This window comes from Zootermopsis nevadensis, unplaced genomic scaffold, assembly GCF_977971745.1.
Source record: "Zootermopsis nevadensis isolate Lab colony 2312 unplaced genomic scaffold, Znev_1.0 Znev_ptg000007l, whole genome shotgun sequence".
NCBI lineage: Eukaryota > Metazoa > Arthropoda > Insecta > Blattodea > Termopsidae > Zootermopsis > Zootermopsis nevadensis.
In genome coordinates this window covers 2238489-2251420 of record NW_028259139.1, presented here as the reverse complement: position 1 = coordinate 2251420, position 12932 = coordinate 2238489, and the positions used below count along the sequence as shown (strand labels likewise).

General features: G+C 35.6%; 1 protein-coding gene across 5 annotated transcripts; it reads left to right on the top strand.

Moving 5' to 3' along the window:
- The first annotated feature begins 781 nt into the window (after positions 1–781).
- On the top strand, positions 782–12568 carry LOC110835496 (adhesion G protein-coupled receptor B1). 5 transcript variants are annotated; one of them, XM_022075752.2, is made up of 8 exons: positions 782–916; positions 4700–4810; positions 5421–5608; positions 6610–6774; positions 7945–8130; positions 8460–8570; positions 9678–9914; positions 11452–12568. In XM_022075752.2, the coding sequence occupies exons 2-8, from the start codon at positions 4711–4713 to the stop codon at positions 11668–11670; spliced, it is 1206 nt and encodes a 401-aa protein (XP_021931444.2). In that variant the 5' UTR covers positions 782–916; positions 4700–4710; the 3' UTR covers positions 11671–12568. The 5 variants fall into 5 exon arrangements, with proteins under 5 accessions (XP_021931444.2, XP_021931443.2, XP_021931441.2 ...); XM_022075751.2 differs by lacking the exon at positions 782–916 and adding an exon at positions 3292–4125; XM_022075749.2 differs by lacking the exon at positions 782–916 and adding an exon at positions 3292–4197.
- Positions 12569–12932: the final 364 nt, after the last annotated feature.

Here is a 12932-nt window from a genome sequence, read left to right as displayed (position 1 = left end):
ATCCAACAGTTAGATTCGGGTTTTGTAAGGAAAATTACTGATAAAAAAATTATTCTTATCCAGACAAGAAATGATTCGTAATTTAGAAATATTTTCATTATCACGAAAACAGAGATTCAGGAGAAGTCAGCAACACTTTGTGTGTATAGCAATCAAGTGATTTTCAGTAATAAAGTTCTATTACAGTTGATCGAATTCGGAAAGTTTGATGATTCATGGTAATTTCAGAGCAAGATAAATATGTGCCACAAATAAAGAATTCTGACAAAAATGATTACAATAACTTCAACATGAAACTAAAATAAGCGTTACTTAACGTAACATGAAGCTAAGCCTCTCGGATACGTTGTATAAACCAAATTATTCTAAACCCTTCATTCATTTGCGCCTACCAGTGACTGGAACAATGAAAACATACTCACTTTGATGTGAATAATGACCCCACGTTCTTCCCTCTGCATGTAATAAATATGCTACAACAAAACTGTACTTCTCAGTTCGACCCTGAAATTTAAAATATGTACTTCTCATGTCTCTGACGAGAAGCCTAGACATATATAATAGCTCCCCAAATGTTTAGTCTGTCTGCCCATAAAGCTGACTTATAACAACTGATTATTTCTATCAGCAATAGAAGTTACGAAACAAAACAGAAATTTGTATCTGTACTTTTCATTACTCTTACAATAGATTCGTGTCTACAAATAAAGAACTTCAGGTGTTACAAAGAGGGATGGCAATCCGGTGACCTTCCTTCCTTTTCCCTCTCAACTGGGCGTGATTTGCTGAAAGCATCCTGCTTTCGACAGGCGCAGTACAATTTGCTCCAATTGATTACAGCAGCCTGGCGTCGACATCCAGGGACGCTGGACCGCTAGGGATGCTGTGCTGCAGACATCAGCAGCGGCGCCGCCCGGTGAGTAGGCTACCTGCAAGTTATTGTGAGACCGTTGTGTTGCTAGTAGTTAGCGACAGGGACTTGAAAGGCACTTCCAACATAAACATGTATTTAAACAATAATATCAATCCAAATTGGAGTTCGAGCTGAGATGAGGGCTTCGACATCTACAGAATGGCGGGAGACCTGCCTTCGTAAATTGTACTAAAAGGATAACGGGGAAACACGTATATGTTTTGGTTCTGTCACATGGATATATTGGTGGAGTATTATTATGGTAAAGATTTTTGTCGTTGTTTTCCAGGGAGGCTTCTGAGATTCGTAATCAAGAGTGTTATCCAACAAAAACAAAACTGTGCAAACAGTAGTAGTAGTAGTAGTAATGGCTCATTGTTGTTATTGTAAATATCATCACCAACCAGTTTATACACAGCTGTTGCAGGGGGATGCTTCATCAGAAATCCCTTTAACTTTCCTTTAAAATAAGCCATCAGGAAAGTCCAAGATGATCAGGTAGGCGTAAGGTTGGAATTAGATCGCCAGAATTCAGCATTTGTTTACGTTGGTAACATAATTTTTTTGAGATAGGAAAAATACCATAAAGATTAACGACTAAATTCTAGTGTAGCAATACAAAGGTACTAGTCTAGAATCAAACACGGATAAAACCAAATAAGTTACATTAATATAACACGAAACAAAAGCAAGGGACACGTGAGCGTTTCATGAATCGACTTTAGTGTGCGACAAGCTGCTTGATATTGACTTTCATGACTTGAAATATTTACTTTAACTTTCGTCTGCATCACATTAAATTCTACACACTGCAACCATTTGCCTTCCCGTCCATAATATTATCATCCAATTTACGTCTCGATCTTCAGACTTGTTGACCAAAACATTGTAGGCGTTTTATTTACATCGTGCTACATGTATTGCCAACCTCGTTCTCCTTGATTTGATCATACCAATAACATTTGGTGAAGAGCACAAATCATGAAACTCCTTGTTGTGCAGTTTTCTCCATCATGTCATTTTCTTCCTCTTAGATCCAAATATTCTTCACAACACACTTCTAAACTAACCTCAAAAATGTTATTTTAACCCTTTAAATTCACTGGCAACTATATGTACTATCCGCTTTAACAATCAGTAACTCTGTATTTTTTACCCACAGAATGTATTTATAAATTTCGTATGATTCTCACACTACATAGCAGCATTAACCAATTGGTCTTTCAATTCATAATTGTTGTGTTTTCTTTGAGGTAATGACCACATTTTTATGTATTATTTAGACGAGCTTCGTCTTAGAAGAGTTTAATGTGGCAAAGGTAAATTCTCATGCATACAAAGCAACAGGTGTAATTATAACATGTATAATTTTATTCTGTTAATGTGACGAGTTGTTGGACTGCGCGCTGCAGGGCCACCTCTAGTAGGCTGATTCTATAAAAGTCAGGAAACGTCTTATGCAAGTGAGTGACCATTAGATTCTCAAAGGAAGGCTGCTTCATGGCGAGGCAAGTGGTTAACCTTGTGTCACGAACATTTTAGCCTTCCATTGCGAATATCCGGTCTGACAAGTTGTAGACATTACGCTGATGAAGCAAACCTGGATGCCGTCAAATGCATGTCATTTGGCAGGGTCTAAAATATTACTTTAATGTTAGACAAATCCTCCCGGAAATGCGGGAACTACTCCTACACCAGCACTTGGGGAAGCGAAAACAGTGAAATGCAAGCATAACCGAGGGAATTTTATTACAATACATTCTTGCTGTAAATGGAATTCCATGATAATTTTAACTCTTTATTTAATCCCTAAAAGAAGGAACGTATGTATCTAAATCAAGTGGATTTGAAATAAAATTCGTAGAATAAATAAAAAATATTTTTAGCAAAATTAAAATCTATATATTTAATTCAGTCAGTCGAGAAAACGTAGCCTTTTACAGGACCGGAAGATCCATTACTGTGTTTACAAAAGCCTGCCATTTGTCCCTATACAGAGCCGGATGATTTAAGTTAAAATATTCACACATTATTTATCTAAGACTCATTTTATTATTATCTACGCCTGAGTCCCAAAATCGAAGTCTTCAATCCAAGTTTTCCAACTAAAATGCATTCATATTTCATCTCCCATGCGTGCTGTGTGTCCTGCCTGTCTTATCTTCATTCATTTGACCAATATAATAACATTTATTGAAGTGAATAAACTACTAAGATCACCGTAAGGCCTGTTTAATCTTTTCTCCAGCTTCCTACTAAGTTTCCCCTCTTAGGTCTAAATATTCTTCGCAGTACTGCGCTCTAAAACATAAGCATACATATAAAATAAAACGTAAAGGTATACCTTTGTGTAGTTTAATCTTCATATTTTACATAGGAGACGGGGAAGTTAAAAGATTCTGAACGGAATTAACAAATTAATATACAAGGATGCCTGTCTTCAGAGGTGTTGCGAATTGTTGTATGGCAGAAGTTTTCCGACGTTTCAAGGTTGCTTGAAGCCCCCATCGCCAGGCTACACGATGCAAGGTTCCAGAAGATAGTCTATCATCTTCATATTCACAGCTGAGGGAACCTGAAATTCCACAAATTAACACACATCTATCCGGATTATAATATTATCCACAGAATTCAGGCAAATGATCGGTGACCATGCAGTCAAAGACGCTAAAGGTTTTGGTCCATCTAGACACTTGGACTCGCGAGTAAAAATTCTGCTTTGCACACTAAATGTGTGTGCGTGTTCGCATGTTTATTTCGGTAGTTCCTCGTTTTGATTAATGTGATTCAGAGTACATTTAGAAGAAGCCACGACTCAAATCTTTCTGTAGCAACAAGGAGAGAAAGCCACGATGTCGATAGTTCTCATTTTAAGCAGAGTGCGTCAGTACTTCGGTCTATAGTAAAATGTAGCAGTGCCTCGCATCGTTGTTTTCAACGTCGGATGTTGCGGGTCAACGGAAGCAGATAATTGATTGCAGCCAAACGCGATTGAAGTTGCTTGATCACAGAGGCGAAAAATAGACGTGTCTGGTCTCCTGTAAATTCTGAAATCAATAATGGGCTAAAGTTCCCAAGATATTATCTCGTGTCCTGTAGAAGGTCTTACATCGTTTCTGTAGATGTTAAGATTAATAATTACATAATATGGAATATCTTAACGGAAACGTAAAAAAATTATATAATTTTGCAACACGAACAGCAGAGCTCAGGCAAGTGAAATCATCTCAGAACCAGCAGTGTACAAAGCTAATGACACTGTACTGTTAACTTAGAGCCATGAGGTAAGGAGGGGTGAAGCCCTTTAGTGGCCTTGAAGAATGTAATTTGGTGAGGCTACTGTAAAGGTGTGAGATAAATTGACAGTGGGCTAAGAAAATAGGTTAATTGCCAATGGATTGCATGAAAAAAGTGAGTTAATTAACTTGGTTGAGTCAGATGAGACTGATCTGCAGGGGTGTCATGACCAAGTAAGTAGGAACTACAGAGAAACGTCCATGACACTGATTTACTTCACACAAGTGAAGGCACTGTGATAACACTGTTTGCTTTTAAAAACTTAATGTCACAAAACAAAAATTATATACAAAATTTTGGTTGTAAAATCATAAAAGAGAGTAAATGGAATTAAACAAGGCATTTTTGATCAACCAAACAATTATGGACTGTTTAAGGAAGAAGGTATTAAGGAACTGGTATAAAATATTTTCTGACATGAGGTCTAAATAGTCTATTTAAAAATGTAATTCTGAAAAAGTGTCATGTTGTCATTTTACTGTGTGACAGGTAACAATACAATGGATCATGTGAGAAATCAGTACGCAGGAGACATGGAAGTGGGCGAGTACTATGCAGCATATGAGTCATATGAGTACCAAGACACTACTAACAATTCAGGTAACAAGCTGAACCTTTGGCACCTTCATAAAAATGTCTCTATCTTCTAAAAGAAATCAACAATCCATTCTGCTTATTTGCTTTTGGAACTATTTATTAATATTCACCTCCCCTGCAAATCCACCCAAAACTAAATTGAAAGAGTACTTGGTTTTCCATACAACAGAGTAACAGCTAAACAAATAATGAAAATAAATGTTCAGCTTGTAACACTGTGTCACTTGCAGTTTTAGAGGAACCAATACCGATGTTAAGAGGTTAGAATTCATGCTTCACAGTCCTCAAGATAAATGGCAAGACAGTACTTTAAACTAAGCCATGATTGCTTCCTTCCACATCCTTGTCAATTCATCATTGACCTTTCCAGTCAATGCTATAAATTCTTTGTAGTTGAGAAGCCTCATTAATTAAACAAAGAAATGGCCAAATTGCCCCAGACGTTACAGTGGAAATCGGAACTCGTGAATTCCACTTTAAATGTATACAAGCATGGAATGCATTCATGCAAAGAGGAATCACAGTTCAATTTCTTTACAAATTAATATTATAATGAGATTAATTTCCTTTCACATTCTCTGGTCAGTGAGATGTTACATTTGTTTTGTGTCAGGGTATGAACCTGGAGTAATTCCAGATCCAGGTCCAGCAGTTACTAGACAGTGGAGTGAAGCTGAGGACATTGTGTTACCTGATGACAGCTTGGCAGACACAGATCTGCATGATCATGACCTCATTGACAGTGTCATGTACATCTACTTCGGATCATCATCACATACTGAAGGAGGAGCTGGCAAACAGGTTATATGACTTAAATAATTTTCTAAGTACAATATTCTTCACTTTTAATTACAAACTCCAATGCATTTACATTCCACTTTCTTCAGTCAGCATTAAAACAACAGACTAGAATAGAGCTTATTTTTAATTGCCCACACTAATGAAGAGGAGAGAAAGCACTGACAATCAAAAGTGAAGATAACGTGTTATTTATCTTATTTTTAAGTTATCAATCATACTTTTTGTGGTTATAAGTATAACAGAATCACTTAATAGGAAGGTTAAAAGAGTTATGAAAACTTGGCCCACAGCTAACAATGCATAGTTCTACAAACCTTTGATAAATTTAAAAAGTACCAAAAAATTGCATAAATAGGCAGAAAATTCCTCACACTGTCAATTGGGGGGGGTATCATAAATATATGGATAAGTATTTATATTTATATATGTACATGCATCATGACTCAAATATTGTAATATATGAAAATGTGTTGAAATATCAGCTGCCTGATGAAGAAATGACTGGTTTTCATCATCCTGCAGAAGTCTGTAAACTACCACCATACAACTGCAAGGATTTAATGTTGAAAAGAAATCCAGTTACAGCAACAAAATAGTAGGATATAAATGCATGACATTTCTATTGTTTTTACATTACATTTGTAATCAGTTAGTAAAAAAATTTCCTTTCATATAAAAGGTACATTATTGCATGAAAACAGATATAAAGAACTTGAGGTTCTCACAGCGGTGAGTATGAAGATATCCGTCTTCTGGGTTATTGCGCTGTGTAGTCTGGTCGATGTTAACCAACGTTTCAGAGGTCATACTGCCTCCGTCATCAGGGCGATCGCCCTGATGACGGAGGCAGTATGACCTCTGAAACGTTGGTTGCCCTGATGACGGAGGCAGTATGACCTCTGAAACGTTGGTTAACATCGACCAGACTACACAGCGCAATAACCCAGAAGACGGATATCTTCAGATATAAAGAACTACTAAATGTCATCATATTGTTGCAGATACTGATTATTGGAGCTGCCATCTCTCTGGTAGCTCAGTTCTTGTCCCTGGCAACCATTCTACGCAGATTACGCTCCAACTCACATGATCCTGCAACTTTTATTTTTATAAACACAGAACTGTCCTTATCTGCTTGTAACTTCATCTTGATGATTAGTGCCCAGGTCTGTACATGCGCATATAATCACTAGAAATGCATGTTAAAACAACATATAGCATACACTTTAGCACACAGAGTTTATTTTGTCAGTGGAAAAATGTCACTGTATCTTCATCTTCGTGCATGGGTCTGTTTATATGTATGTCATTACCAGGAATGCATATCCAGTTCACACGCACTTTGCTTATATACCATGAAGTAGCGATCTCTGAAGAATATTTAATTGTAATGTACTGTAACATTTTCAATAGACTTAAATCAAGTTCTTTAACTACTTAAAGGATGACCAATCTCATTGGTCCGAAGACAAACAAGAGTGGAAAGTGTATCCTATCTGGAGCGCACATCATTTTAAAATGAATTTTTGTTCTTCGTTTACTTCATTCACCTTAATGTTCATTTGCTGCAGATACAAATTACCGTTGCACAGCTAATTGCACTGCTGATTTCCCCATACACAAAAGAACATTATACATTATTGTTTTATGAATTACATTAAATATTCATTATATCCGAAATATTTTAAATACACATAGTAAGCTCTGTATATTTGTGTCTTACGTCAATCTTTTTTTACACAATCAGCCATTCCTGAGAAACCTATAAAGCTCAGTTCAAGCTCTATATGAAGTATGTGTCTTAAAAGTCTGACATGAACCAAAATTAAATTTGCTCAAAACCTTTCAGTATAGATTTTTCGAATACCATATATCATCTAAATCCACTGATTATTTCAGGGATAAAATATATTGTCAAATATGCAATTTTATGGATGTTTGGCTATTTTATTAATTAATTTTAACATTATCAGATACCCGTCTCTCATATTAATGAATTAGTCGACACAATTTCCACACCATCTGTAAGTGGCCTATTTTAATACTTAGACATATATTACCATCGATTCAAACTTGTATCTCTGAGGTCTATTTACTTTTATACATGACAAATCACCACAACCAACTTATTTTATGTTTTTACTTGTGAGTCTCTATTACTTGAACATGTAACATACCACCATGTTCAGTTTCAATTTACTTACACAGTATTTTAAAATGTTAAAACTGCTGGATACATTTCAACAGTAAACTGAAATAAAATTGTTAGAATTCTAAACAAGGTTTAACACAGGACCCAAATCTAAGGCTAACAGTTACCTCACCTGCACATACAGGCCACTGGAAAACAGCATTGGTGTGAAAGTGTAGCACTGCTGCTGCATTATCTGCACCTAGTTGCAAGTTGCTGGTTGTTCTCAGTAGGTTTACTGGCATATCGACGCCTCAATGAGGGCCCTTGTCCTTCAGGATTGTGTCTTCACTTCACCCTAGCCTGGCTCCTACCTGCAATACATGTACTGGTAAGTAACTGAATCTTATCTCGAAACACTTCCCAATTAGAAATTTAATGTCCTTGTTCTCGTTATTGTATTCCAAACATGGATGTAAGATTGAAGAACACTAGCATTTACATTACCAAAATATTTAAAACAATGTAACAGATATCGTGTCCTTTCTGGATGTACTGGTATGTGTTCCATATTGTTTCGTAATATTCTCTAACTCAATAAACGTGCAATTCAATCTTCAACCAGTGAATTCAATGTAATATAATAAAAATGACCCATTCAACATGGTATTATTAATACATTCCAAATTTATACGTATATTTGTGCTTTCTGCAATACAGGTATGCTACACAGTGAATCCACGTGGCTATGAGACTCGCCACTACTGCTGGATGTCTGTTGAGAGGGGGATGTTGCTGTCGTACATGACCCCAGTTGCTTCCCTCATCTTGGTAGGTTTCTGTGATGACAAATCCAAGACATGATCATTTACAAAATAGTTATCTGTTGTTAACACGCCACTAACACCAAGTGTTCTTGTTTCCTAGGTAGATTACCTTAAAAAAACTTAAGTTTCTTCAGTTTTGCTCTTCACACCTTCCCAAAATACTTTGTATTTCTTATGCAGTGCCAGATCAAAGGAAGGTAACTAACAATACAGTTTACTTAAATTCAGAGCCCTACTAAAGGTCATACGGCACCAATTAAACATAAGAGCCTTAAGTTTCCAAGTGCAGTAAGTTATTCTTTGAAAACTTTTAAAAATAATAAATCTATTAATTCACCCCAAGCTAAGATTTATCAGAAATAACAAATATTTTCATAGTAACTCTTTCGTTTTGTGGGTGCAGATGGTTGGCTTAAAGTAGCAGGCATGAAGATCTCAGGACAACATTCTTTTCACTGATAATGCCATGTGCCAGAGATAAACAAGGAAGAACTAATTATAGCTTATATCCTGTTAATAGCAGAAATAGTGTTAAAAAAAATTCTTACATAATCAAAATTGTGTCCCCCTTCAAAACATAGTCTGTTACAGAATACATCAGAAATCCTTTATTTCATGGGTGTGTGATAATGTTAGAGTTTGGAAAAAATTTTCATTGTACAGAGACTGCTATGACATTCTACAATGAATCCTCATAATCATATTACTCGCTTGCCATTTTGGACATGAAACATAAACCTCAATGTGATCTTATCTACTTTTGTAGTTATATACAAAATTAGATTTACAAATTCAGAAGTGCTGCGAACAATATAGGATGCCTCAGGAGATTATTTGCTGACAGACCAGAATATTTTAACATTAGGAGAATAAAAAGTATTGGGTAACATCATGGTGATACACGTATTGATGACCTTTGTTAAAAGTACAAGAACATGTCTGCCCGAAACATGATTTATCAATTCTTAGGTTACTTAATTATACTGTAACATGCTTTTAAAATGTTGAAAGACTTGAGTTGTACAAGTTGTGTTTAGATTACATTACACTGCCTGCATTACATATCATAAGATGAAAATTAATTATTCACGAATATTGTCGTTTTGTTAAGGCAAATACTATCTTGTCGGTGCTGGGGCTCAGAATGCTGTCACGATGTGATGTCAGCCACAAACTCTGCTTGCTAGAAAACATCAACACCATTGAAGAGGTGCTGCGCAAGTCTTTGCGCTCAGCAGCCATGCTGCTCCCATTGTTTGCAGTGACGTGGTTCCTCGGTGTATTGGCTTTCGAGAACTCGGCAACCCTTTTCTTTCCAGTGTTATTTGCTGCTGCTGACATCTTTCTTGTAAGCCACATTAAAGCTTTAGAAGTAAACCTTTATCATGTAAAATGCATCATGATTAAAAACTTAATCAAGTGCTCTACAGTCTAAACAGGTTTCCTAGTTTTAAATATTTAGCTGAAACACTATTTGAAAGCAGTCACCATATGGTTTAATCACATGTTTCAGTGATTTAAAAATTAAATAAATGTTGAGATTTCCTAATGGTAATTAACATTCACTGATTTGTTAAGTGACTGGTTAACTGTCTGGCAATAACAGCTGAAGGTTTAACATTAGTAATACAAAAATCTTCTGTTATATTACAATCCTCAGTCAAATCAAGTGTTCACATATTCATCTCATATTACTGTCCAACTTCCTTCTTGGTCTTCTAAGTGGTTACTTCCCAAGAGTTTGTCCACTAAAATACTTTGTATATTTATTGTTTCCTTCACCTGAGTTACAGGTTCAGCTCACTACAGCCTTCTGGTTTTGACAGTTCTAATAATACCACACAAGTTATACAAATAATTAAGCTTCTCATTATGTAATAAACAGTCCTCATTTTCTTGCTCTGTTTAAAGTCCAGACATCTTTTTGATCACTCTGTTTTCAGTGATTCGTAATTTATATTATTCACTCACAGTAAGAGGCCACATTTCACAACAAAACAAAAAAACTAGTAACAAAGATTTAGACTATTATTGAAATATTTACAATGAAAACATCACGTTTCATCTCCCGTAACAACAGTTTTCAAGAAATTTTGATCGATATCTCCCGCTGAAATCATGTCCCTCGAATGTTCCACTCTTTTTTTTTCTTTTTTTTTTTATCATCAATCAATGAATGTAGGACGAACCACGCACAGACCTTTTTCTTCTTCAAATCATCTGGTCAATATTCGATAAACTGTACTTTTACGGATACCAGTGAGTTCCTCGATAAGTCACATGGACACAAAACGATCATATTTAAAGATTTCGCGTACCTTCTCAATTTGTTCCTTTGCGTGATTGGTTCTTGGCCGACCAGTGTGTTCGCTGTCATCCAGATTTTCCCTGCCATTTCGAAATCGATTAAACCACTCAACACTTGAACAAGCTAAAGTATCATCGCCATACACTTGTTTCAGCATCTGATATGTTTCCAAAGCTCATTTCCCTAATTTTAAACATAATTTGTTATTCGCTCTTTGTTCCATTTTTTTTTTTGTCAACGAGCCCGACAAAGGTCTATCATTAATACTGCAATAACTTGTATAATACGAATCTTGCTGACTTCAGACTGAGACAAATTATAACAGGAACCTTAAATGTGTAGTAATAGTGTTACTCAACAGATGGATTCAGCGTGTCATGGGTTATTAAATCAATCTGGAAAAATTTTCCTACATACTGTGTATGTAGGAAATATGAATCCTCTCCCTGTATTTTATATGAATAAAGATGACTGTCTTCTACTGATTATTATGTACACACAATATAAAACTGAACAGATTCAAAAGTGATCTAAGTTTTCTAAATATAAAAAAATGATTTTTTTTTTTCATTCTCAGAATTGGTTCCTGTACATATATTCATCTATAGTGCTGCCTCCATTGCTGATATTACAAGAGGAACAGCCTGACAACAAGACTTGTGATATTGAACCACTTTTGTCCCCTGACATAACACCTATTCACACATCAAGCCTTGCACATCCAATTACTGCAACTACCAATGGGGGGGAGCTACTGGAACTCAGACTTGATTCTATAAGTACTATCAGCTCATAAATAATTTGGCATTGTACTCTAAAAGATTTTATCCATTAATTCATGAAGAATGTCTTCAGAAGTCTCCCTTTTCAGCTGAACATCAGTGTCTAAATACAGAGTTCATGGAAATAAATACAAACAGCTAAGTGAATTCATAAAGATCCATACAACTAAGGTCACTGGCAGTGATTTAACTAAAGAATAGTTTCTGGGTATTCACTTTACTAATAAAGACATCAAAAAATAAGTATTATAATTTTACGATGATTTTAGAAATTCATTTAGTGCTTTGTAAACTACAGATGTACATACCTTACAGTGATCTGCTTACAATATATTGTGCCACTGAATGCTTGAAGATTCTCTAAGTCTATTAGTGAGCTCTTGGACATTCACATAATCCTTGCAGATCTCCAACTTGAAGTTATTAAACATTCTACTTAAATTTATGAGGACTGGCATTTGGAGCTCTAAATTATCCAGGAAGAAGTTCTTGAAAATCATGTAGACAGTTAATGGAGATACCATTCTTGGTGTTGAAACAAACCTACAGAGGTTTCATGAAGATACAGTTCTTGGTACCGTAACAATAAACATTTGAAAATCAATTCAACACTAGCTTACAATGTAACCTTTAACAGGTCACTTTGATTCTTGAATAATTCTAACATAAACTTTTTGAAACCTGATACAGATAATGAAACTTGAACAATAAACTCCCAAAGACCCACACAAACCTGGACTTCAAGAGGTGAACTTCTGAAGCCCATTTTAATAGTTATGAAGATATGCAACATTAAGCTTAGATTTGTATAAATTATGTGAGCCTTATATACTGTGTAATGTCTATCAGAATCCTGAATATTAAGTGTATTTAATTATAATTAAGGAACATGATGTGAATGGAAACATTTTATTTTCTGCATCCAGTTAATGTCTTTTAACCTGTATTTCCTCTTCTCTCCTGATAATGGTGATGGAACCTACTTTCGAGCAGGACTAAATTAGTTTCAAATAATAGGGTGGGGATGGTTAGCAGAGGGGACTACAGCTTAATGTGAATTCTAACCATAATAGAGGTGGGGGAGGTTTGTATTTCTCACATTCTGTATTTCATTATTAAATAACACTTCCAGGATGGCACTGAAGTTACTATGACACTTTTCATTACAACCCTTACTTCTGTTACATCTACCTTACTTTCAAACTATGACCCCTCACCCTCTCCCAATCACAACAATGTTAACAGGACATCTTCACTCAAAATCACATGATTCATA